The sequence below is a fragment of the Oreochromis aureus genome, linkage group 17 (assembly GCF_013358895.1).
Source record: "Oreochromis aureus strain Israel breed Guangdong linkage group 17, ZZ_aureus, whole genome shotgun sequence".
NCBI classification, from domain to species: domain Eukaryota; kingdom Metazoa; phylum Chordata; class Actinopteri; order Cichliformes; family Cichlidae; genus Oreochromis; species Oreochromis aureus.
The window spans coordinates 30,579,129-30,605,517 of NC_052958.1; the positions used below are offsets into that span (position 1 = coordinate 30,579,129).

Here is a 26,389-nt window from a genome sequence, read left to right on the forward strand (position 1 = left end):
ATTTACTTGAAATTGTGCGTTTATTTTCTCCCTTTCAGAGTAAAAAGAAATTTGAAAGAGAGTGCAGAGAAGCAGAGAAGTCCCAGATGACCTACGAGCGGCTAGATAATGACATCAACGCCACCAAATCAGAGGTGGAGAAGGTAGGAAGCCCCCACCTGTAATAACAGGTGACATTAAACTGTAAGATGCTGTGATAGCAGTCTCCTCAGCTTTTTGCACTGTCGGATCTATGCAACAACGTGACTTTTCCCTCCTTTTGAAAACTGAAAAACACAGTATTTTAATTTGTTATGGCTTCAGAATTAGTCGTAGCACCATGATGCATGTGATTTATAATGTAGACAGGCTGGTGGGACATCAGTAACTGTTGATGTTCTGTTGGTATGTATGATCTGTTCAGGCCAAAGCCCAGTTCTACATGCGCACTCACTCAGCTGATGAGAGCAAGAACGAGTACGCCGCTCAGCTCCAGAGCTTCAATGCAGAGCAGTGGAAACATTTCCACAGCGCCATACCACAGATCTTCAAGGTAACTCAGACATGTTGAACTGTAGCTCTGGCTCTCTTCCACAGCACATCTTCCTCCGCTCACATGAAACCTGTCACAACAGATAGTCACTCCTCCACGAGCCTGGTCCTGCTGGAGGTTTCTTCCTGTTAAAAGGGAGATTTTCCATCCCACTGTCGCCAAGTGCTTGCTCATGGGGGAGGGGGGTGGGTTGGGTGTTGGGGGGGGGTCATTTGATTGTTTGAGGGGTCTTTACCTTACAATATAAAGGACCTTGAGGAGATGGTTGTTGTTATTTGGCTCAATATAAATAAAACTGAAACGATTTGAAGGGATTTGTACCTTCAAGTCCACGTTGTTGTTTACTGACACAATCTCACGGATTCTTTTTCATTTTTTTTTTTTCAATGACTTTCGATTTTTGTCGCCTTTGTATAAAGGTTTCCATTTCAGTGAAAGCATAGTGCTCTGTGTTAGTGACCCATTAAATGTTTAACACGTGGCTTTAACTGATCTGCTAACCAGGTATCAGTGTTTGTCATTAAAAGGATCTGCTTGCAGGGGTTTGTACGTGTCTATGTGTGTGTGTCTATGTGTGTGTCGTGCTTGGCTAGTTCCTAGTGTTGATTCCATTTCCTGTGCTCTGTAACAGAATCTGCAGAACATGGATGAACGTCGGACGGTAAAACTTGGAGAGACGTATCGAAGCTTTGCTGAGGCAGAGCGGAGAGTTATTCCCATCATCTCGAAATGTCTAGAGGGAATGGTTTCAGCTGCCAAGGCTGTAGATGAGCGAAGGGTAAGTGTAGGAAGAAAGGAGAAAAAGCAGTTACTGCTAGCATCTTCAGAAATCTGTGAAACAGATAAGCCGGTAATAGTCTAGACGTGGGGTTGGTGTTTGGATAAAGATAGGAAAACTTATTTTCCTCCTCACTTCCCAGGATTCAGTAATAGTTGTGGAGTCATTCAAATCTGGCTTTGAACCTCCCGCTGACTTCCCCTTCGAGGACTTCAGTCAGAATTTGAGCAGAACGGGCTCAGATGGTACCATCAGCAACACGCCCAAAGGAGACAAAGACCGAGATCGAGACGGGGCACCGGGGCCACGATCTGATCCGAAACACCCCATGAGCAGAACCAAGAACAAACTCTGGCTGTTTGGGAAGAAACCAAAGGTACAGGAAGTGATGAATGCTTGTTGTTGCTTGAAAGTAATTCACCCTTGTGGACCTGTTCATGTTAGTCTATCAAATATAGACCTAAAAATAATAGCGTGTTATGTATAACATGCTAAAAAGATCTGACAATTTCTGTTTGCAGGTGAATTTGCAGTTGTTTACACATAATCCTTAGATGTTTATCACTCAGTAGGACCTTTATAAGGGCTCTCCATAGTGACCTACATACCTACATTGCACTAGAGCGCGTTCTTTAACAGCCTTCATACAAACAGTCACACAGCTTTATTAGGAACTCATTCGATTTTGACCGTCCCTGCCCTTTACATCATACATTTTTCTCTTACTGAGTCATATTTTTGCATATTTTCTGATATTATTAATGTTATTCACCCGTATTTAATCACTTCCTCTGGATCAAACTTGTATTTTCAGCTCACGTTGAGCTGCAGCTTTTTTTTTTTTGTCACCTTTCCAATGACAACACCCTCAAATGCTTCCTCCAACACACTCCTTGGACCTTGCCCCTCTCCATAAAGACCGTATTGATCAATCATTAACTGCCTGCTGTTGGTTCATCTGAGCGTCATCATTTCTTTTTAAAGACTGTGTCGCTTAGATTTGACATCACTTCTTTTCAACAGAGAGCTCCTTGATCCACGTTGACAGAAAAATGTTAAACTGAAACTGATCTCAGTTTAGAATAAACAGTGTCCACACCGGGCTCCAGCGATCATGTGAAGAAGCTGATTGAGATTGATTTTTCAGGAGATTTGATGAGTTGCATGTGGAGGTTCTTGGTAGATCTCTACAACAAAAATGTGCTGAGTTAGAGGATTTGACTGTGGATGGATTATGATGGCTGAACCACTAAAGGACTCGCATGCAGAGCTCGTACCAGCAGAGTGGGGAAAGCACCCTTTTCATCTGGATTGTTTGCATTCCCATCAGATAAACTGAATATGTATTTGTATATGTGTCACTTTTTTTAACAAATTGGCATCATAAACTTACTTCCTGTTTTATTTTCAAAGTTTATTAGGCTGAAAGGACTCTGCGATTAATCAAATGTAGAAGTTCCAGCGATCGTTAAAACCCAGAAATGCATTCTGAGCTAAAACGACCAGCCGTCAGGAGAAACACTGCACCATGGATCCAATAAGTCATCCTGACCTCTGGCTTTGTCCTCTCTTCCTGCTCCCCACCCAGTCCCCCGCCTTTTGTCCTCCTCCACCACCTTCCTCCTCTCGTTCCTGGTCCACCTCCCACTTATTCCCTCCACCCCGGTTTAGTTCTGACCTCGTCAGCCACTACCTATCTGAGATAAAGACTACAGTTCCCAGAATCCCGCGAAATTTGCGGAGCCTGAGGAGAGGGGTGAGACAGACAGTAGTGCCTGTAGTGTGTTCGAGTGAGGCAGGTTGATGTGTTTTTCTTGTTTTTCAATTCTTCTACAGGCTGTCTGCAGGCCCTCTGTGGACGATAACAATCTTGATTTCTACTCACACAAATGAGCACAAAAAGCACACTTTCAGTTTTCACCTGGATCGTTTAACTACTTGTCCTTGATTGATGAATACATCGAGCCCATACATTGTAATTTGACTTGAGAAACTTGCAGACACCCTAAAATATGATTTCTTCCTCTCATTTCTCTGTTTTTTCCTGTTTTCCCTTCCTCCCATTTCCTCCACCTTCTACTTTTCTTTTTATCGCTGTGTTTCTTTTTTCTCTTGGTGTGATTATTTTGCTTCCTCCATGTATAAGACGGAATTTTGCTCTAATCCCAAGACGGAGGATCCTTGGTGATTGACGGTGTGTCGGTGTGCGAGGGATTCAGAGGGTATTTTTGGCATTGTGGCTGCACTGTTGTGTTTGTGGGAGGCATACAAAATAAAAACAGAGATGCCAACATCAGACGTGTTGTGCAGATGTTGGTCTGAGGCTGTAGATGTAGTGTGTGCGTGTGTCGCTCTGCTAATGGCTTCATTAAGCTGTCAAACAGAGCTTTTTACTTTCTCACAGTTTTAACACAAACATGTGAATAACATTCAGACTCCGTTTCAGTCCACAGCTTTGATTGGCTTTTATTCCTTTCAGGTCTGTCAGCTTCATCTGTGATTGGCAGCTTTTTGTTTGGTCTACTAAATTTGACACAATCAGAGTTTAAACAAATGTGCAAGGCGGCGTATTTCAGCAAGTGTTTATGATAATGGATTCATTTTGAGTGCATCTCTTTGAGCCGCTTTATTCTTCTTAAACAAAGCGGTATACTGTTAACAGTAGATTCATGGATAGATGGATAGTTGATGAAGTAACAGTATGGAACGTGATAATATCTTGCAAAAAAAAGCCCTGTTATTGGATCCTACTTTGTTTACCTCCATGTCTGCCAGCATGAATTTGCCATCTTCTATAACACACACTGCTCGCTGGTGTTCTTTGGAAAAATGCATCTGTGCTCCTGCATTATTGCTCAGGTGCAGCCATGCCTGGGCCATGTATGAACGAAGACAGAGGATTTAAAAAAAAAAAAAAAAAAAAAAAAAAAATTCTTATATGCTGCTGAATTTGGAGCAGGATGTTCAGTCTACTTTACAGATGATGTGAGGACACTTTAAAATGAAATATTTCAGTTAGAAAATGCTTGTTTTTGTAGATCTAGTATTAGTTTTATAAAATATTGTGCAAGGTCCGTATTATTCTGAAGCTGCGTTTATTGTGAGGCTCTGCTGTGAAATGTAAAACAGGACCGGATCAAGACAATATGATTAATTTTTATTTATTGAGCAACCACTTGGCGACAGTGGGAATGAAAACGCTCTTTTAACAGGAAGAAACCTCCAGCAGAACCAGGCTCAGGGAGAGGCAGCCATATGCAGCGACCGATTGGGGGTGAGGGATGGGAGACGAGACTGAAGACACACCGTGGAAGAGAGTTTGACTTGATTAGGAAGCTGCCGATGAGCCATTTGGCAGCACAGCATATGACATTTTGAAGGACTGGGTCAGAGCCTGTAGTCAGACCTCCCTGGGCAAGATGGCAGCAGCAGCAGCAAGCCCGGCTTTATGTGGAGAATGAACTGTGCATCAGTGACTGTTTTACTGCCACCTGCTGTCAAAAAGCAGAGTAGCACAAAGCCAGCAGGATGCAGTACTTTACAAGATTTTCCTTTAAATGTGAACTGTGAATCAAACGCTCTGCAGGCTGTCACTGCCCCATACATTGGGTAGTTGGGATGTTGTTATTTGATACAAGGTCATGTTTTTAACTAGTTTACCAGTACGCTTGTTGCTCTCTGTTAGTTTTGTGTTTTCCTTTGTCCCTTAATGAATCAGCAAGAAATCTTCCCATTATGAGAATCTCCTGAGTTATGGAAAGTGTTGTAACTTTGCACCAAAAAGAAGCAGGAGTGTTGTGTACCTGTGAAAGCGTGAAACACAATCAGAGGGGAGTTTCACTGTGGGGGCTGGGGGGGAGACGCTGCTGCTGTGTTTAGTAAATACGAGGTGCTGGACCACACTGAGAACGCACACAGTAAACACATCCAGTAACCAGTGTGAACACTCTGACAACTAACAGCATCCACTGTTGTTCTCTCTTTTTTGTTAATGTGTGACGGCTCAGTGGTCAGTGAAGATGGTAAGTGAGTCTGTGTGAGTGTGTAGACTAGTGCTGTTGAGAAGACCCGGCCGTGTAGGTGCCGGTGCATCTAACCTCACCATGTAGGACTCCCATAGTGTCTACCACACAGTACACAACCCAGTAGTGATAGCTGGCCACTTCCTCTCCAGGTAGAATAGATTTCCTGTTGTCTGTCAGTACAAACAGTACATGTGGATCCTCACGAATACAGACTTCCTCAGTTTTAGAGGAACAGCTGTTGTTCCTGTCAGCTGCATTCAGAGCTGTTTATTAGGCTATATATAAATTATTAATATTATTATCATGCTTTATATATTTTCTGCTATGGAATTGATAAAGCAGACTCATCACACCATGAGTGGACTTTAAGGCCAGCACTGAGTGGGTGAGCTGTCCCTTTAAGCTCACATTAATCCAGTTTTCATGTTTTCCCTCTAAACTGTGCTGCTGTTTATCCCTGCAGATTATTTTGGTGTGAGTCGCCCAGCTAAGCAAGTGAAGCGTGCAGCTAGCTAGCGTTACAGTTCAGTATTTGCATACCGTCACGAGCCCGCGTCACAGGTGGAGGCACACTGATAAGGCTGGTGGTGCATGAATAGGAAGGTTGGTTTGTGTTGTTATTTTCACTAGCTAGGTCATGCTTTGTGGAAGAAGATGCTTTTTTTAATGTATATTTTTTTGAGCATTGAGCAAAAGTCACATGTTGATTAGTTGCCCCTTTTTTCAAATTAAGGCACGCATCTCTCCAGCTGATGTCTCAAGAATTAGGCGACTCACATCAAAGCACTCTAGATGGATAAATATTACTGAAGATCAAAGGTTTGATTTGGCGGTCTTCTTTAAAATTCAGAGAAAGGGAAAACAGCAATGTGAACATTTCCATGACAACCGAACAATTTGAATTGCCGATGAAGCTTTTTTGACAGTTTCTGGATCAGAGGCTCTAGAGAAGCTGCTGTTTCTTTCACCTCTAACATTTGAGCCGCTTATTTCTGCAACAAACCAGCTCACGCTGCAGCATCTGGGCTCCTAATGGAAAAAAGTCGCTGCTGTAATTGCATCTTAACAAAGAAGCAAATGCAATAAGCTTTGTTGCTTTTGTTGTGCTTTCTGGGGATCATTCTCTGGCATCACTCATCTAAAGTTAATCAATTCCGCGACAGAGTCTAATCCTGTTTTTGTTTTTTTCCTGCCCCAGGCACCGTCTCTGGAGGATTTCAGCCACTTACCTCCTGAGCAGAGGAGGAAGCGACTGCAGCAGAGGATTGATGAACTCAACAGAGAGCTCCAGAAGGAGATGGATCAGAGGTAAGATGCTGGCCAAGCCATCCAAACCAGCAAGATTCTAGGAAACCTGCTCTGGATCTTGCAACTGTTAAATGATGTCACTGTCAGATATTTCCATCCAGGATCCAGGTTCACTTCTATGGCCCTCGAACTGTTTATCGTCATCAGTCTGCTCTATAAGCTTTGCTTGCTTGTGTGTTTCTGTCAGAGATGCTCTGAACAAGATGAAGGACGTGTATGAGAAGAGTCCTCAGATGGGAGACCCCAACAGCCTGCAGCCCAAAATATCCGAGACCATTTGTAACATGGAGAAACTGCGCTCCGAAATCCACAAAAATGAGGTAAAGACGAGACAAGAAGGTCTCAGTTATTATCAACATGCAGCTTCTGGCAACTTGTTTAAATGTATACTAATGAACCGTATCACTGACAGACGTGGTTGTCTGAGGTGGAGGGAAAGCAAAGCTCCAGAGGAGACAGAAGGCACAGCGCTGATAATCATCACCATGGTCCTCAAGGCAGAGAGAGGTATCGAATGTTCCCATCTTTTCTTGGGATGGCTTTATGTTCCTCACTGAAAATGGACCTTTGTTTTTCACTGTTCAGAAAAGTTGAAGAAACAGTTTGAAAACACATCAGATCTCAATCATGCACCAGAGTTAGGACTTAAAGGATGAAAAGATGCCACATCTTTGGATGGAAAGGAAAGGGCAGATTTCAGAGACAGCCCAAAAATCAAATCAAAGAAAAATGATGCAGCAAGCTTGTCCACTTTACTGAATTTAATTGCGGCAGCTTAAATTGGTATTCAGCAGCTGGTCTCGCCCCCACGTCCTTTCATTTTTCTGTCCAGCATATTTTCTACAATTCTATTCAATTTTCTTTATATAGCGCCAAATCACAACAACAGTTGCCTCAAAGCCCTACAACTGTTTCATGGGCCAAAGTAAAGCCTTTTCCCTTTTTTGGTCACCATTTTTCCACCTGTACTCTTGATGCACGCTGGTTCTAGTTTATCTTCTGAATCAAATATAAGTGTGACCAGTCCCGTGCACACTAAGCTCACGCCTGTTTCCTGTCAGCCCTGAGGGCAGTTACACAGACGACACCAGCCAGGAGCATCACACGCCTCATCACCGGCCCGGTCCCGCGCAGCCCCGACATCCCAACCCCGACCCACACGAGTTCGACGACGAGTTCGACGACGACGACCCCCTGCCTGTCATCGGACACTGCAAAGCGCTCTACTCGTTTGACGGTAAGCACATGCAGTCTGAACTGAGCTGGTTACAGAGTATCAAGAGTATCAAGCCTGATGTGGTCTAAGTGTCCTGTTTTTGTTTGACTCTCAGGTCAGAACGAGGGCACGCTAGTGATGGCAGAAGACGAGGTGAGACTCTTGAGTTTAATTTGAATGGTGCGATTTGAAAACTCGTCTCCAGTGAGTCGTGGGAGAAGGTGACGTCCTGTCTGTCTGCCTGCCCGCAGGTGTTGTACATCATCGAGGAGGACAAAGGCGACGGGTGGACGCGGGCGAGGAAGCAGAGCGGGGAGGAGGGCTACGTTCCCACCTCCTACGTAGAAATCACGCTGGAGAAAAACAGCAAAGGTGCCGTCACCTACATCTGAGGCTCCGCTGTCCTCTGTCTGTCATGCTCTCCATGTCTGCCTGCTTCTCAGTGTAACACCACTAAAAGGAAAAGAGACATCACTGTGAAACATCTGCATGGACTCCTGTCGTCTTGTTTGCCTCGTTTCCATCCCACCCCTTCATCCCGCACGCCTGCTCATTCTTTTAACCCCATAATCACTCGTCTTCCTCTCATACCTGCGACGTTTCTAAGCACGAACAGGAAGGACTCATCGTGTGGTGTTTGAGTGATTTGTGTGTAATATGAGGCATTCATGTGCTCATCCACCGCTGTATGTAAGCTACAGCTCTTCTCCTCGATCAAATGAATTAAGATCGTTTTATATTATACGTTAGAAAGACTTTATTTTTATTTTAACACGTATTCTAATTATTTTACTGTCTCTGTTATTTTTAACTGGAGATGATCAAACTCTTGATTTTAAGCTCTTGACATGTCTGTGTTTATTGAAATGAAATATGCTGCATTTACTTTGCCTTTCTGTCTGATTTCTGTGTGTGTGTGTGTGTGTGTGTGTGTGTGTGTGTGTGTGTGTGTGTGTGTGTGTGTGTGTGTGTGTGTGTGTGTGTGTGTGTGTGTGTGTGTGTGTGTGTGTGTGTGTGTGTGTGTGTGTGTGCGTGTGTGTGTGTGCGCATTTTTGTGCCATTGTAATGCCGATTTATCAGTTATCACTGTAAAGGATCTGGATAAAACCTACCTATTAGTTTTCCAGAGTGGGCAGTGCATGTTGTTACAGGAGTCGCCTTCTCTGGTGTATGTTCATCAGACGATGCAGGAATTCTTGCTCCTCATGTGGGTCAAATTCTCAGGTTATTGAAGGATGCTTGAACACTCACATTCTGTGAACTTTCAGTCCAGTCCAGACTTTTGGATTAGGACTAACTGAGACAGCAGACCACGATGAATAAAGTATCTTTTTAAAGGCTGTAGTTTGTAGTAAAACAAAGCAGTAAATTAAAATTATTAGTCACTATTTTCTCCTTTTTGAATCGGGATAGCGCTTATGTGCTATAATTCTATCAGTGGGTCTATATGTAGGATCAACACAAATTAAGAGTTGCAGTTAGTGAGCCTAATTGTTTTTAAACCAGTTATAGAGCTTTTTTAGGCCCAGGAGATTAAGATGTAGACCTGCTACAGCTAAACAAAGAGTGATGCACAGTTTCAGTTCATTGGTGTTTGTTTGAGTCACTGATTGAAACCTGGCCTGACCCTCAGAGTTTCCACCGCTATCCATGAGGATAAAAACCAAGCAGCGCGGATATTACCGGCGTCTGTGCCAGCTGAAGCAAGTCGTGTCTGAAGAGTGTTTATCGCAGCAAAGGACGCCACATCTTCCTTCATTTCCACTCGCCATTTGAACTTTTCTACTGTGTGTCTGAAACGCAAGCATCCTCGACTTGAGCTGTGTCTGAGTGTGAGCAGGTTCAGCTCGTGTGTGCTTTTCTATTAACGGTCTCTTCTCCTCTATGTGACTGCAGGTTCCTGAGGGGCCGCAGAGTGGCCGGGCGGTTTGATTGGCTGGTGGAGGGCTCGTGCTGATTGCTGATAATTGGTGCTGGGGAGGGTGACTAAGAAAGAGAGAGAGCGAAAGAGAGGAAAAGGGAGAGAGGGAGGTGGAGGAGGTCAGAGATTAGGCGGGCTGCCGGGGAGGTTTGCATGTCTGCATGCTCACGTGTCCATAAGCAGCAAAGCATTCTGGGCTTTCAGAGGAGGGAGGTAGAAGAGATGATGCCAAAGCCACGAACAAGCAATAAAGGATTTATGATCTTCACGTGAGATCCAAATCCACCTGTGAGCTGTGGACCGTTTTTGTCTTTCAGGGCAGGAAGTGGCAACCACAGCAGTTTATTAGGCACACCAAGCTCAGCTGAATGTAGTCCTGACATAAAGTGAGAATTGTAACAACTTTATGTTGAAACTACAGAAAGCTCTGGATTTTACAAACCATCATAAGCAGCTTCAGTATCATCATGATCTTTATTTCTGCGCCACGCTGCTCTCACTTTATGGGCCTTTATGTCGAGCTGCCCTGTTCTGACCTTGTATCGATGGGTCACCTGTATCACGTACAAATGTGACTGTAAATATAAGAAATGGATTTTAAAGGTAGGTTAGAACCACTTCTGCTTGGTGGACCTAATAAACTGATTAGTTTTAAAATGAATTTATCTTTTAGTGTTAAATATCAGCTTATCCCTTCTATAAATCACATTACTCTCTGTACCTGCTGGACACACTGTTTGGGGGCAAGTCTTAAAATTTTTCTCCTATAACAACAATAAAGTTGTTTTTTATAAGTACCCCACAAGTACAACTTGTTCCCACCTTGCTGGTTTATTTATTTAAAATTTTCTCACCATATTTTTTAAAACGTATCTCACACACACACACACACACACACTTTCTCCCAGACTTTGGGTCCAGCTTGTAACAAGATTTAAATAAATAAATAAAAAAATAACAGCAGAGGTCAGAGTCCACGTCAGGGTTTTCTTATCTTTCAGAGTCAGGTGCTCATCCAGCATTTGCTGCCACTAACAACAGTCAATCCTGTACCGCTCTTGCTCACTCCTCATCCTTATCTGTGCTGTGTTGGTGATGTCTGCCTGCCTGAGCCACTCTGCTCCTCATTGCCTGCCTTCACTCTCATACAGTCGCATGTGGGGTTTTTGTTTGTTTTTTAAAAATAATGTGTCATAAATGTGTCTGAGCTATGATCCTGTGCGAGTTTTCTTTCTTTCCTTCCATCTGTGACTGTGCGTATGTGACTCTGGCTCTGTTGTGCGTCGAATGCCATGATGTTCCAGCATGAATGGGATTTTGTTCGGTTTAATGTCTCCGTGCGGCTCATTAGACAGATAGCAGGACTATCGGGCAAATACAGGACCTCTCTTCCCTCTTTCTTCTCCTTTTCCTCGTTGGGTTGCGATTCCACCAGTTGACCAGCAGATGGCGGCCTTCCCTCACCAAACCACAGCTCAGCTCGCTCCGGACTGTGCCTGAACACCAAACTAAGAAAGGGGAGGAGGAGCTCCGGTGTCTTTGCAATTAAGACTCTGCCTTAAAACTTCACCTTGTTTTCCTGTGGATGGATTTTTCTCACAAGCATAAAACGATGCGTCTGCTTTTCCGCCTGACTACATCTCCCATCGGCCAACTGGGCTGACCTCTCACCTCTTTCGGGCGACTGAAGAGTTTTCCCATTTAATCGGTTGTACATGTGAATGTGATGACAAGCACGCATGCATCAGCGACATGTACGGAAGCCCAAACATTTATACATACCAATGAGTTTTTTGTCCCCCGCCCCTCCTGCCCGGCTTAATGGGCTTTCCATACATGTGAACGTGTTAATTTGTGCACATGTGCGTTTTTGTTAGTTTTTAACCATTGAATGATTTGTACATATTAACATCTGTCATGTTGAATGTGTTTCCGTGGTGATTGTTTTTAGGTTTGTCGGCCATTTTTGTGACAGACAACAAGGTTTGAATTGAACCGATGCACTTTGTCCGAAAGTACTACAGCATTTAAATCTGACAAACAGTGAGTAGATGAATGAATGAATGAAGGTGAGAGACACGTGAACTATCTGAATGACCCCTGTGCAGAAGTGAGAAACCAAACAAATAAGCGTGAGTAATTTCTCCTGACAGTTTTATACTCTTTTTGTATCTCATTTTGAGCAAAGAGGCTTTTTTGTGCATGATTTTGTAGAGTCTTTGAATTCATTCACCAGTTAGTTTTTTTTAAAAATGGCCCACTTGATCTTCTGTTTAATAGACTAACAAAATTATACACCTACTGCTTAACATAAAAAGCCGCCAACGATTCATCTCACGTGACCTAAGTGTAAACAGCAGGTGGCCATGCTTTCGTTGTAATCTGTGTTTCTTTGATGAAGCTGTGAACCGTGCAGAACAATGCTGTAGATGTTGTTACTTGAACTTTTCGCCCTGCCCTCTTCATCTAGGACTACAACTGATACTTCCAGGACTTCTTCAGTATACATTTGATTGGACTTGCAAAAACGTCACCAAGCTTCATCAGTGATTTTTCTCATGTGTACATATGACTTTTTTGTTCCAGTGTTAATGCAGTCATATCAGGTCATCCAGTTTCTGCTTTAAAGCTGTGAAGACCACAGGTAATAGTTTTTAATCGCCGGATAATAATTTGTGACAGTCAAGTCTAACAATTATGAACGAGTTGCAACACACTGCAAGATATGACTTCCAGTTAGCTTCACATATGAGAAGCTTGAATGTTCCACTGATTGTTTCAGCATTCAAACTTACCCCACCATAACCCTCAGGCCATTATTGTCAGACAGCGAAATCATGTTGAGTGCGATAAACTTCCAACAGGAATACGATTAAAGTTTTGCTAACATTTATGTTGCGGAGCATTTAGAATGGTAAGCATTTCATGCAAACCCTTAACTAGATGTGATGCTTTAAATGTGACAGCTGCACTTTGGTTTGGCTCAAGGCCCGTTTGGAGCGTGCCGTCCCTTTAAAGCTGCTGAGTGATGCAGCAGTTTGCAAGAGAAAACACACCAGACTCCAAATATATGCATAAAACTGTGTATTCTAATGGACACTGTGCTGTAACTCTGAATATAATGCAAAAGTACTAAATAACAATTGAGCTTTGACACTATATTAAATCTGCAGTAAGTTTTATGTACAAACGGTTTGTTTTTTAATAACACTGTGAGCGTGGTGCTGTTCACTACCCAGCAAAAACCATATGTTCTCCACATTCCTGTTTTTGTCCTGTGGAAACTTTGTATCCAGCAACCATGTAAAGATACTTTCCAGCGGTTTAAACTTTTTATTTAAAATCAGAAAGAAATGCAAGAACAGCAGGTACAAGGTGCTTTAGCAGGATGTTAACATGTAAATCTGTGTTTCTACCATGTTGTAACCAATTGCAGTACTTCTCTTTTCATATTGTTGTGCACATCTTTTTACTTTGAATGTCTTTGGACACTTTGTGAACAAAATGCTTTTTTTCTTCTCTCAGAATATTGTTCTAATAAAATAAGCAGCATTGAAAAGAAGTGGAGTTGTTTCAGTGGAAGTTTCTGGAAGATTTCAGAACAATGACAGTGCACACATTCAATGGTTACACACTCAACTTCTCCAGATCGTGCTTATGGCATTTATTTAATCTTACCACAGTAGTTCATAATAATATAAACATATTAAAATTCATCAGCATCTTTTTTCTTTTTCTTTTTTAAACAGTCATCTACAGAAAGTATTTACAGTCTATTATTAACATGCTTTAAATATGTACAGCTTTAATGTCTCACTTATTAACATATTTCCATTATTTCTGCGTGTGTCTGTACAAACACAAAAGCACACCTGACCCATGTTACTCAGGCACACAGAGTTAGGATCATGACTTTCTGCAAAAATGATTACCTGTGGATTCCTTCTGTCACCTGCTGAGTGGACGAATTGATCATCTCAAATATTTACCTCTTTTATTGCTGGGTGAGCGGTGTTTGTAGCAAATGGCCACATAGATTTAAAGTGCCCTGATTATTATATATATTTGTTGTTATGTAACATACCAGCATAATAGTGCAAAGCTAATGAGGCTAACAGAAAACAGAACAAAAATACAATTTTGACACAAACTTTTAAGACTGATGGAAATCATCCGTCCTTTTCCTCTATCACTTGTTCAGGTGCCGCGGGTGTTGTGACATTTTTCAACCTGCTACTGTACACTGACGACATCGAGCAACTTCATCTGACAGAAATGACCACACACACACACACGTTAGCCATCTTAAAGAGATCACTGCAGAGAAAGGCTAAAAACAGCTGCTGGAGCAATGTGCAGTATGAGAACGACAATGTGGCGTTATTAATTTATTTTTTTTACCAGGACATTTAAACCCTGACCACACCTACAGTCAGTGTAGAAAGACTATTTCACCTGAAGTGCATGTCTTGGGACTGTGCAAGGAAACCCATGCAAGCACAGGGAGCTCATGCAGACTCCACAAGCAAAGGCCCACCTGCTGTGAGATGACAGCCGCATCACCGTGCTGCTGCTCGTCAGTCATTCTAATGTTAGACGCACAAGTGATTTCAGTACAGACGGTACACACACACTTTTCTTGTTACCTCCTATACACTCTGATTTTCAAAACAGTGATAAAGACCGACTAAAACAGCTGGAAATGATGGACAGCTGTTCCACTGAAAATGAATGAACATGAATGAGTATGAATTGAGTTTACCTAAGTTAGTCTCAAATCCACTGTCCCGAAGTTAAACACATCCATGTGATATTAACTTATCAATGTGATTAAAAGTGAACCAGTCTTCACATCCTTTCCTGAAATAACTTCCACTGCATCAGCCTGATTTTAAAAAGTTAAAAGTAAGATGTGTCTGAGGTGTTTGGGTGCAGCCATCACTTTTCAGTCTAGTGTGTCGTGACAGCGGTAATATTTTTGGAGCTTTCCAGTGTTTTATTTGACTGAAACTACTTAAGCTGTAAAGGTTTTTTCTCGTGATTGTCCATACTGTAAATTCATTCTTTCTCCTTCCTAAAATTTGCATTTATTCCCCTTAATCCTTTTCTCAGACAAAGGGAATCAGAAGCTGTTTCACTCTAAAAAGCCATCAGGCAAACTTGGGATGTGTAATATTGGGCTACATAATTAAAGCTGACCTGACGGGACAGTGAACATCTGGACTGAAAAAAAAAAGGAGTTCTGTTTGCACAGATGTTCTGAAGCTTTTCATGAATGAAATGAGCACGGCTTTGGCTCACATTCCATCAGAGCACATTGACCTGAAGGTGAACGTTCCCCCTGTAGTGCTGCTGAGCGCCTTCAGAGAACAGTGACGCTCCTGATGATCCTGATTCGCTCACTAATCACTTCCTGTCTTTTCTGTTCTGCTGTGTTCGCGTAGAAGAAGTCAGATTATGGTTGGTGTTGTAGATGGAGGCTCCAGTTTCCGTGACAATGCAGTGAGGATGAGGTTGAATTTGTTGTAGCGATCTGATTGGTTGACCGCAGCTCCGCGACTTCCCCAGAGCAGTCGCAGCTGAAAGTCTGTCTTAAACACTTCGAGCAGATCGTCGTCACACTGAAACCCTAAAGAACAAACACACAGGTGGATTTTATTTAATTTTTTTTTTTTTTTTTAAAGGAACACGTGACGCCCGTTTTGGTAGAATTTGGTGGCCTCTTCTTGTGTTTACCTTGTAAGATCTTCTGTGCATTGGCAGTGTAGCTTTGCGCATTGCGTGCAACGTTGCGTGCAGCCTCCAGGTGGCGCAGCATGATGTCACAGCCCTGGTCGCTGGTCTCCCAGAGCTCCACCCCGTCAGGTGCAATTGAAGGACGCTCCATCAACGTGAGGAGTGGCAGGAGGAGGGGCACACAGACCACCAGGGGAGAGGAGGCTGCAGCAGAGTGAGGTTAGCAGAGTTTATGAGGTCCGTAAAAAAAAAAAAGAAAACACTGACGTTTGCTTTTTTTAAACTCTAAATATAGAAAAAAAAAAATTTATGCAATGTTCATTCTTACTGGCTGAATTTTTATAAAAGGGTTTTTTTAAATGTTTTTTTTTAAACATAGCAACAGTAACCCTTTTATAAAACAATGCTCAAGATCTACTTACCCCATGTATTTTTTTAAAAAGACGAAACAAAATATACTTAATTTATTTGATGATGTTTTATTTATGAACAATAGGATATTTATATATATTTTTAAATTACAGTAATGCTGTCAGCCAAATTCTCACATTCACCAGCAACTGTATCAGGCACACCTGTTCAACTGCTCCTTCACATAACTTGATGCATTTAGTCATGTAGAAGTGGTCAAGACGACCTGCTGAAGTTTAATTTGAGCTTTAAAATGGAGAAGCAAGGTGATTTAAGTGACTTTGAACACAGCATGTTTGTTGTTATAATATATCAATTTTGTTCTTTTCTATATAGTCATACATGCTACGATCAACTTGGTAACCGGCCCTTCCCCTACCTTCCCTGTGTGTTCATGCAGAAAAGAGTTAAGTGTGGAAGAAGTGGTTGAAGTGAAAAGATCTAGGGGCAAAACTAAGAGAGAAAAATAAAAATAAAGCAAAAACATGTGCACCAAAATGTGTCAAATTAGCCGACACGTTAGTTATCGGGCTGCTGCTGCTGTACCGTTAACAGTAGCATCAGCAACAACCCTCACAGTCACAGGAGGCTGCTGTTGCTAGCAGAGAGTGAGGTGGGCTGCCTGGAGCAAAAATGCCGTGGCCATCTTTTGTCCCAGTCCAGACCTGATTATCATGTTACTTTCTCAGGAAAAACAATGGTTGTTGATGAAAACTATGAAGAAAAGTGTTGTTCATCAAAATTAAAACTTTATAAATATTTATGCCAGTCATGTGGTGTCTTGATTCTAAGTGACATGCACATCCTCAAAACCTTTAATTCAGCCCTGACTAACACAGAGATGGAGACCATGTAACCTGGATGCTACATTTTCAGAGTCCCAAAAACACAGCCTGACATCCCGCAGGTCTAAATGATGATTTGAAGTAATTTCTTTTCTCTTTTTAGGAAATAATACGTATTATATCTTTAAGCTGTTATCAGTGGCTATCGGCTGTGTTTGTCCTCTTACCGGTGCCTTCGTACAGATTCTTGTAGAAAGGCTTGAGTGTTTTCTCGTAGCTGATAGCGGTCTGTGTGAAGTTCCTTCGTAGAGTCGTCCATGTTTCCTCCAAACGACTGATCTGAATCAACAACAAACATCAACATTAAGAGTTTCAAACTACAATTAAATCTCTCCTTTTTTGGTTGTTTTTTTCATGATAGAGAGATTTTAGTTGTCATATGCGTTACCTGGTTTTATGATTTATGTAAGGGAAAAAAATGTAATAAAGTGTGTGTGTGTGTCTATTCATATCACTGTGGAGACCATAAATTGGAAGTTTACTAAACTTATGGGGACCAAAATCCAGGTCCCACAAGTTTGAAGGCATTTTTGAGACTCAAAATGTGGCTTTATTGTCAGGGTTACAATTGGGTTATGGTTAGGGTTTAGGGTAAGGGTTAGGGTTAGGCATTCATTACCTGAGGCAGGTCCAGAGCTTTCATCAGGGCTGTGAAAGCAAACAGGTCACCAACCGTGTCCTTCAGCTCTATAGCAACCAGAATGAGGCGATTTAAAGTGGAAGCCCGCTCCTCCACGCTACCCGTACATCCCAGAATATCCACAGCAACAGCTATTGCCATGGTGTGGTGCCTGGGAGACAGAGGAAAGAGACAGGTGGATTACAAACAGCCCCCAACACCAGTGTCTTTTGTTCCTTATCTGATCGTCCAGCGGTGCAGTAGTCTAACTACAGACCTCACTGTCTGCAGGGGCGAGTTCCACGATGGGTTCCCCTGTACGACATGTTTAATGGTGGTATATCAGCTTCAGTTCAAACTTCTCACAATAACTAAGAGATCTTAAATGCTGAAAGTATTTTAGAAGAAAAATGCTAAACCTTGCAGAAAGGTCATGGGAAAACAACAGCTTGTAATTGTACAAACAAATAGAAAACTCATTGATTTACTCAGAAGTCTTGGCACACCTTTAATAAATAGGGTTTATTGGATTACTGGAGTTATATTGTTAGTACTATCATGTCTTTATGATTACCAGCTCTTTAGGTCAACTTAGCAGAGTGGAGTCTGTGCAGCTGTTGTAAATTTTGTGTATATAAAAGTTAAAATGGGAGGCAGAGCCTTCAGCTTTCAGGCCCCTCTTCTGTGGAACGAGCTTCCAGTTTAGATTTGATAGACAGACACTCTGTCTACTATTAACATCATAGTTAGGGATGGATCAGGAGACCCTGAACCCTCCCTTAGTTATGCTGCAAGCTTCTCATGTTGCACTGAGCTTTGTTCATCACTCTCCATGTGTTTATACACCTCTCTGCATTTAATACCTGTACGCGAACACAGTTGTTTCCATCACTCGCTTTTTTTTTTCTTCCCCTCTCTTTGAAAGAGTAACATAGCATTGGTTCCACAGCAAAGGGTGTTCAAATTCAAACGTGGCTCAAGAGTTGGGAGTTCGCCTTGTAATCGGAAGGTTGCCGGTTCGAGCCCCGGCTTGGACAGTCTTGGTTGTTGTGTCCTTGGGCAAGACACTTCACCCGTTGCCTACTGGTGGTGGTCACAGGGCCCGGTGGCGCCAGTGTCCGGCAGCCTCGCCTCTGTCAGTGCGCCCCAGGGTGGCTGTGGCTACAACGTAGCTTACCATCACCAGTGTGTGAATGTGTGTGTGAATGGGTGAATGACTGGATGTGTAAAGCGCTTTGGGGTCCTTAGGGACTAGTAAAGCGCTATATAAATACAGGCCATTTAATCATTAGTTGTTATTAATCTCTGGCTCTCGTCCACATCTCGTCTTTGTCCTGTCTTCCTCCCCTCACCCAGAACCGGTCACTGCAGATGGCTGCCCCTCCTTGAGTCTGGTTCTGCTGGAGGTTTCTTCCTGTTAAAAGGGACTTTTTGCTTCCCACTGTCGCCAAGTGTTTGCTCGTACTGGGTCATTTGACTGTTTTATTGCAGGGTCTTTATCTTAAAGTATAAACCCCCATGAGTCAGTTGTTGTTGTGATTTGGTTCTATTCAATCAAAACAGAAGTGAATTGAATTGTGTCTGCTACTACCCCGAAAGAGTTACCAATACAGCGTATTTACCTGTACATAAAGACAAATATTTATAAGGAGATTTATGCTAAAACGATTTTTGTACAAAACACAAAAATATAGATTCTTTTGATTCCTTGCATGAAAGCAAACGGCTATCTTTCCTCTTTTTTTTTAACCGCTTAGTGTGCATTAGGTTTTAAAAAGAGACTAAAACTATTACTTCACACTACATGCCAGTGTGTGGGTTTAAGTTGTGATTTGTCCTCTCATTCAACATCATTTATGTACCTTTCCATCAGGTCCAGCCTCAGCTGACGACCGTGCGGCAGTGTCACCAGCTCCAGACCGGAGGACACGCCCATTTGACCTTTAAGCTCTGGAGTCACTCCCAGTATCCTGGCAACCTGGTGGTGAGAAAAGAAATTTTACAAGTAGCTGTTAGAACAGTTTTCTGTTATAGTTTGTCACCCTGTTTCATTGTATGTGCCTAGCGCATGTGTTTGGATGAGGCAAAACATTTTATTTGGTTGTGTCTCTGCATCATGAAGATCATTTTTGTGCTGCAGCAGCATCATCAGGTGCAGGGTGGAAATCTAATTCTCTATAGTGCACAAACACACACACATACACACAGAGAGGAGCTGTGTGTCACAGCAGCAGTAAACATGTTTACCTCCAGATTAAATGCACGTGTCGACGTCTGTCTGGTGTCAGTTTTCATTTTCCCAGCACAGCGCTGCTGCTTGCAGCACTTTCTGATATGTTATTATTAACAATGAATCATACCGGGTCTATGCAGCATTAGTACATCATTTACTAAATTGTAAAACCATCATTTACTGCCAGAGGAGGGAAGTAATGAAGTACAAATACTTTATTGCTGTACTTAAGTAGAATTTTCAGGTATCTTCACTATTTATCTTTCTGACAACTTTTTACTTTTACTCTCTTAAATAAAAATCTGTACTTTCTATTTGTTCTGTAAAGTGTCCTTGAGTGTTTTGAAAGGCGCTTTTAAATAAAATGTATTATTATTATTATTTTTATCATTATTATCATTATTATTATTATTATTATTACTCCTTACATTTTCAAAACAGGCTCGTTACTATTGGTGCATTTTGAGGTGTGAGGCAAACCTTTTTTTACGTCACTCTATCTCAAACATCGAACCGATTTGAGGCTAAACAGTAACACATGAAAGACAATACTGTTCATGCATTAATCACCAGGTTGTATAAAAGACATCAAAGAGGTAAAACCATGTGCCATAGTCGGGAATTAAAGTGGGCTGGTGTTTTGGGGTGAGTTTTTTTGTTTCGTGTTTTTTGGGCGCGACACCAGAACGACTGCAGGTGTGCACAAGTTGCGTTTGACATACTTCAGCATCTAGCTAGCGCTACAAAACAGGAATGAGGAGTGAGAGGAGCATAACGAGTGTCTTTTTTTTGTAACTAGCAGGTAATTCTATCGGCTTAACAAACATCAGCAATCACACAAACTGCTTGTGTGCAGTTTGTGGCACAGTGTGTTGCTAGCTTAAGGTCCAGCTGCTGTATTTCACAAGGACAGAAAAGAAAGAGCTCACTCAGAGATGGAGAAAGATAACAAAGACACAACAGGAGAGGAAGAACAGAGGTTAGATTTAAAGGTAAGGATGCTCAGTGGGATTTGATGTACTGGAAAAGCTTTAATATAAATCCTCATCTTTTAACCCTTTGTCTGTACATGTGACATTAAGCTTTATCATATTACGAAACTGCTGCTAATCAAACTAACTGTTTTTTAAGAATTCGATGAAGACCCTCTGCAGGTTAGTGAAGATATAAACAGGTTAGTTTGCTGTACTGTGATGGATTTAAAGTAAAGAACAGTGTGTGACTGGTGCACAGTGACTGTGTTTCATGCTCAGAGTTAGGTTATATCAGGTATAGCACAGATGAGTTTGAAGTTAAGCTAATGATGCTGAGATTCATTCATCGAATTCCACCTTCATACCAACTTTATACTGTCTAATATAAACACCATGTAGAGGATGGAACAGGACAACTCATAAAACATCTGCTTACATCTTGTTAAACTGAGGTGTGTAAATCCACAAAGAGCAGTAAACCTCAGAGCAGTAGCCCAGATCAGCTGATCACAGCCTGTACATTAAGAAACTCTACTCAAGAGAAATTGTGATTCTTTTCCCCACGCTGAGCCACGACAGCCGATTTTAGAGTTTCACCACGCGCTCAATCCCACTTTAGCCTCTTTCCTATTCATTTTCCTGTTTACAGGAAAACTCACCCTCAACAACATAGGCAACAGAAAATAGAGATGTTCTTTTATTTTCCCTTTTTCACTGCTCACTTTCTACTTAAGTAGTCATTTCATGACAAGCTTCCTTTGTTTTTGTTTTTATATATAGATATATATAGTCACCACCAACTAACTAATTAAAAAAAGAAAAGCTCTAAAGCATCCAGAAAATCAGTCTATAAAAAGAAAAAAATCAGGAAGACAAAAGATAATGACTTTGCAACAGAGGATATAACCATGTGAAAAATAAATTACGGTTGTTATATTTAGGTGTGTGTGTGTGTGTGTGTGTGTGTGTGTGTGTGTGTGTACCTGGCAGTCAGCCATCAGCAGGTGTCTGGCTATGCTGTGGTGATTGTGGCTGAGCACCAGCTCCTTTGCTCTCTTCAGAACCGCCATCTCCAGTGGTTTGTTTTCTAGAGGCAGAAGTCGCGAGTCGAACTCTGCTGGCCTGAACATGGACTCCGTCTCTATGACAGGCCGCTGAAAACTACTCCTCTCTTTTTTCCTCCTCTTATCTTTCTCCTCGTCTTTCCCTGCATCTTCATCCTCTTCTTCACTGGTGTTTTCCAAGGCTGCGATAGCATGATGGTAGGAGCTTCTGTCTCCTGCCACCTCCTCCTCCTCTTTCCCCGTCTCCCCTTCTCTCTTCAGTCTTTCCACATAGCTGCAGAGTGTTAGCTGAGCTTCACGGCTGTGGTCTGTGATGGGGTTAGGCGAGTTAGACGACTCCCACTCCAGAGGGCTGCAGGACCTCAGGTCTGCAGGGCTGGGCTGCAGTCTTTCACCCTGTCCTGTTATTGTCTCTGAATCTGGACACTTAGCAGCATCAGCAGGTGAAACTAGAGACCCAGAGGAGCAGCGGGAGTCTGCAGGCGGCCGTAGATGTTGCAATTTCAGGGGCTTCACTGGAGGAACAGGAGGGCCTGCAGTGGCTGTGGAATAACAAACACATCCATCTATAATGTTGCATTTAAAAATAAAAGTCATTATTGATGTAAACAGATGTTTACCATCCAATAATAATAAAATAACTTTGCATAAATATATAAAAAAAGATATACAAAATAAAAGGCTACCTCCACTCGCCCAGGAAGAATCAGGGGTTTCTACACGTCTGGGCTCCTGTGGAGGTGCAGCCAGTCTGGGAGAGACACAGGAGGTGTCTGTGAGGTTTGAGGAGCTGGAGGAGGGAACTCTAGCCTGAGGACAAGAGGAGTGAGCCAGCCTAGCCAGAGGAACCTTGCTGGGTTTGGGAGGCGGTTTAGGACACAGCTGGCTGTCAGAGCCCCGGATCGCTTGGCCTGGAGGAACACGAGTGCCATAAAAGTTACACAAAAGCTGTTTTGGCTTTTATACATATAAAGACTTTGAACTTTTTAAGTATCTAATATTACAACTCCTCTGATTTTTAACATTTTTAAGATATTATTATTTAAATTCACATACAATGAAAAGCATGCATCACAGTCAGATTTCAGATATATTATCAGATGGTGAATTAGAGCAGAGAGCCCCAGCAGAACAGGAGGAAAATTCATTGTCTAACATTCAAGCAATGGCAGGAGCAGCCCGGGAGAGTGTATTATATTACACCCACATACTTAGGAAGGCACAACGGATGATTAATTTTAAAACCCCCACGTGGGCTTTTATTGGCTCTTAGCAAGCACAACAGTTATTTTTAGCCTGATAATCAGTCCAAACTGCCACTTTGTTTAGCTTCATTATTTCTATATGATTCAGAGACCTGGACCAAGGCTACTTTATTTCATCCTCGATTGCTATTCTTGTCATTTTTTTCCTCCATCAAAGTGATAAAGTGGTTTTGTTTGTAGGATTAAACAAGGTGAGGTGAAGCTGGTCAACATTTTGAAGTCACTAAGTTTTGGATTTGTCCATAAATTGTCATTATGACGCAGGGCAAACTTGTCATCTTGCATCTAATCTTTATAAATTCATACCAAAACAAAAATTGGAGACATCATCATGATTTTCTCACCAAATATCAAACTAAATCCCTGGATCAGGACTTCCTTGTCCTTTGGGACTTGATTTATACAACCTGTATTGGGAACTTTTGGTCTTGGCAGAGCTGTGGGCGCTCAGGCTGCTCTTGTTAATTGCAGTCTTTTCTTGATTTTTCTGTTTGTAGCTCTACATCTAGCATGAGTGCTGCTCTATACTGTACATTTTCTACACTATGACCAAGCAAATCTATTTTCATCTATTTTACAGTTAACATTAAAAGTTAACACTGATTAAAGAAGACAGTAAAACTACAAATAAAGCCAAACATCTATTTGTATCACATGTCTTGCAATTGTTAGGTTTAATATACTCTATTATAGGAACCAGTATATATTAAAGGTCTTTAGGGATTCTTCTGTATAAACTGAATAGTCGCTGAAGAAACTCATCTGTATGCTGCTGGTTCTTCTCCACCAAAATATTTGTATACCTGCTAGAGGCTCTGCTGATCTCCGTGGGAAAGAGGGGCTCAGCAGTGGCTCGCTGCCTGTCCGAAACACCGGCGACTTGGAGTTTGGGCTGGGAAGGAGCGAGTCAGGTGTCTGCAGGGGCTGCGGTTTGGATCCTGAAGACAGAACAAAATTACAGAAGATGGAGTTAAAGAGATGAATGAGAAGATAATGAGATGGTGGATAAATAGAAATTTTAAAAAAAGGTTACAAAAAAAAGGAAAAGATGAGGTGGAGGTGGGGAGGAAAGGAAATGACTAAGTTAAAAAAAAAGGCACTGAGTTGATCAGAATTCCCACTTGTGCTTTTGAGGTCTCATATGACTGGTAACGACTGGTAAATCGACAGCTTTGCTTTTACACTCAGCTCTCTCTGAGACCTACAAATGTCTAAATGTGAAAGTGTTATAACAGCTGTAGACAATTAAATATTTCAAGCTTGTTATTATACAGATGTGTAATTATAATAAAGGGAAAAACTCAAACTTTCATCCTCTCCTCAAAGGTCACACAGCTTTTCAGAACCTCCTAGCTTTTACTTACCAAGAGGAAGGAAGCTTTCTGATTGGTGCGCCTTGAGTGGGTGTCGCCGCTCCTGGACTTGATTGAGACTTGCTGGTTGGCTGCCGCAGCGATCCTTCAACCTGAAGGAGGAGGAAGGGCGATAAAAACATCCCACTCACATCACACATGGGCATCGGATAAACCTCTCACAAATATTTTCAATATAATAATAAAAAGGTACCATTAGTATTCAAAAAAAAGTAAATCACGTTATAAACACTAATCCTTTCATCCCTTCTTTGACTTTTTAAAAAGCCTTTTCTCTGTCCATATATCCTCTTTTTCATCTCTGGTTTCTGTTTTACTCTCAGCTCTGTATTTATTATCCCCTCACAGCTGGTCTGACCTCGCTCAGATAGATACAGAACCCTGTTTAATGTGTGTGTGCATTGAAATTGCGCACAGACAACAGCTCTTCATTTACAGAGGACGTATGATACATATGGGACATGTTCAAACTTCAGCCAAAACGACTGAATGTAAACAGCTCAGTGCAAAGAGTAAAACCTTAAAAGCAGAACAATGTGTGGAGATGGAGACTGTGTAAAGGTGGGTCTCCATTATTCAAACACAGCAGACAGACTGGTATTTGGTCTGCAGCCCACTATCCACTTGCAGTAATAGGCTTGTATTAATCAAATCCAACAAATCTCACGTGTTCAGTGGAACAACAACCACGTTATGAGAGCCAGCGAGGAATCTCAGTGTTTAGGTGTTAATTAGTGTGTTTGCGTGTGTTTGTAGAGTGCAAACCTGAGCTGGCTGCCTCGGGCAATGCCATTGTCCTGGCAGTGTGTGCTGTCGTGCGCGGCCTGTGTGTTGTCGTATGCGTGTCCGTTGGTAATATTGAGGCTGAGGCGTTTCTGGTTCCGCCTCTCCTGCGACATCAGCCTCTCCCGGTGACTGCTCGACAGTCCGTGCTTTTCCTCTAAGCAGCGCAGCGGCAGCCCTCGGTTGATTGGCTGGAAGATGATGGCCCCTACCACCTTCAATGTGTGGGCGGAAGAACAGATAAGATGACCTAACCAAACCTCAACATTTTTTATTTATCTGTGACTATACTGACACAAACTCTGCTGAATCAAATCCTAGTAATTAGATTTATTTCACAAGCTTGAATCTCTTAGCACTTAAAAGCAACTTACTATTAACTACCAAAAGTTATTCTTTTATGTGCTATAATGAGGAAAACCACCAACCAGAATAATAATAGTTAGTAATAATAATAATAATAATAATAGTATAAAATTAACTTTGAAGCAAGAATAATTAAAAGAAAAATAATCACCAAACCCACCTGTGAGACAGGTTTTCTGTTGCCAACATAGTATCTGATGAGTGCAGGGATACTGTCGAAACCTTCTCTGTCTAGGCGGTACTCAACTCTGGAGTAAGCTTCATTCAGCATCACTACCTGAAGGCGACAGGCAAAATAACAGACCTAGCTATTTTACCATTTATACTCTAGTCAAATATTCGTTTCAGTTTAGCTGGAAGCTCATATGTACCTTCTTGTTAATTTTAAAGTGCTGAGCAGTGTTTCGCCATTGGCATGTGAGAACGTAACTTCCTGGTAAGGACAGCGAATCACGGATCAGGAAGTCTCCATCTCGCTGCACCAGGTTTTCTGCAACCTGCAAAAAGAAATAAGTGACACATGGGCACACTCAACTTCACGCAGCCATAATGTTAGAGGTCTTTGCATCGTCTCATTCACTTCCTGGTGACTTACCGTTAACGATAACAACTACTTGCCTAACCGTTACCCTTACCTTAACCTTAAAACATGTCCTAACCTGAAAATTCATAGATAATGTTGGCCCCTGAGAAAGCCCAGCCTGCATCATGTAACTGTTCAAACAGATTTAGGAGCCCATAATAACCGGCCCACACACACACGAACACATACTGTGGCCCACAGTGATTCTTTACAATACAAACATTTAATGGTAGGCTAGTACCAGCTTTGTGAGCTTAGTGATGGTTATGTAAGACATGAGGACCATTCCACTTTATCCAGTTAGAGACCTACACGCTTTAGTGACAGTTTCATGTAGATTCACATTCATTTCACGCC

General features: G+C 42.0%; 2 protein-coding genes across 7 annotated transcripts in view; one reads left to right on the top strand and one right to left on the bottom strand.

Annotated features, from left to right (window-relative positions):
* Positions 1-12,352, top strand: part of fnbp1l (formin binding protein 1-like) — a 50,554-nt gene extending 38,202 nt beyond the window's left edge. Inside the window, exons 6-16 of one of the 2 annotated variants that reach the window (XM_031733777.2) lie at positions 39-143; positions 404-532; positions 1,164-1,310; positions 1,453-1,686; positions 6,534-6,643; positions 6,831-6,963; positions 7,056-7,150; positions 7,705-7,880; positions 7,975-8,012; positions 8,111-8,231; positions 9,756-12,352. In XM_031733777.2, coding sequence (XP_031589637.1) covers positions 39-143; positions 404-532; positions 1,164-1,310; positions 1,453-1,686; positions 6,534-6,643; positions 6,831-6,963; positions 7,056-7,150; positions 7,705-7,880; positions 7,975-8,012; positions 8,111-8,231; positions 9,756-9,763 — 1,296 coding nt within the window. In that variant the 3' untranslated portion in view covers positions 9,764-12,352. Of the gene's footprint in view, positions 1-38; positions 144-403; positions 533-1,163; positions 1,311-1,452; positions 1,687-6,533; positions 6,644-6,830; positions 6,964-7,055; positions 7,151-7,704; positions 7,881-7,974; positions 8,013-8,110; positions 9,204-9,755 lie in introns of those variants that run through there. The other variant, XM_031733776.2, reaches the window with a different exon arrangement.
* A 747-nt stretch (positions 12,353-13,099) lies between these two features.
* The window catches only part of bcar3 (BCAR3 adaptor protein, NSP family member), a 69,337-nt gene continuing 56,047 nt past the window's right edge, over positions 13,100-26,389 (bottom strand). For all 5 annotated transcript variants that reach the window (XM_039601366.1, XM_031733771.2, XM_031733773.2 and 2 more), the window contains 12 exons: positions 25,821-25,946; positions 25,610-25,726; positions 25,066-25,298; positions 24,292-24,392; positions 23,731-23,865; positions 22,349-22,573; positions 21,582-22,204; positions 19,254-19,369; positions 17,392-17,563; positions 16,940-17,051; positions 15,517-15,720; positions 13,100-15,409 (listed from right to left, as the gene is read on the bottom strand). In XM_039601366.1, coding sequence (XP_039457300.1) covers positions 15,231-15,409; positions 15,517-15,720; positions 16,940-17,051; positions 17,392-17,563; positions 19,254-19,369; positions 21,582-22,204; positions 22,349-22,573; positions 23,731-23,865; positions 24,292-24,392; positions 25,066-25,298; positions 25,610-25,726; positions 25,821-25,946 — 2,343 coding nt within the window. In that variant the 3' untranslated portion in view covers positions 13,100-15,230. The remainder of the gene's footprint in view (positions 15,410-15,516; positions 15,721-16,939; positions 17,052-17,391; positions 17,564-19,253; positions 19,370-21,581; positions 22,205-22,348; positions 22,574-23,730; positions 23,866-24,291; positions 24,393-25,065; positions 25,299-25,609; positions 25,727-25,820; positions 25,947-26,389) is intronic.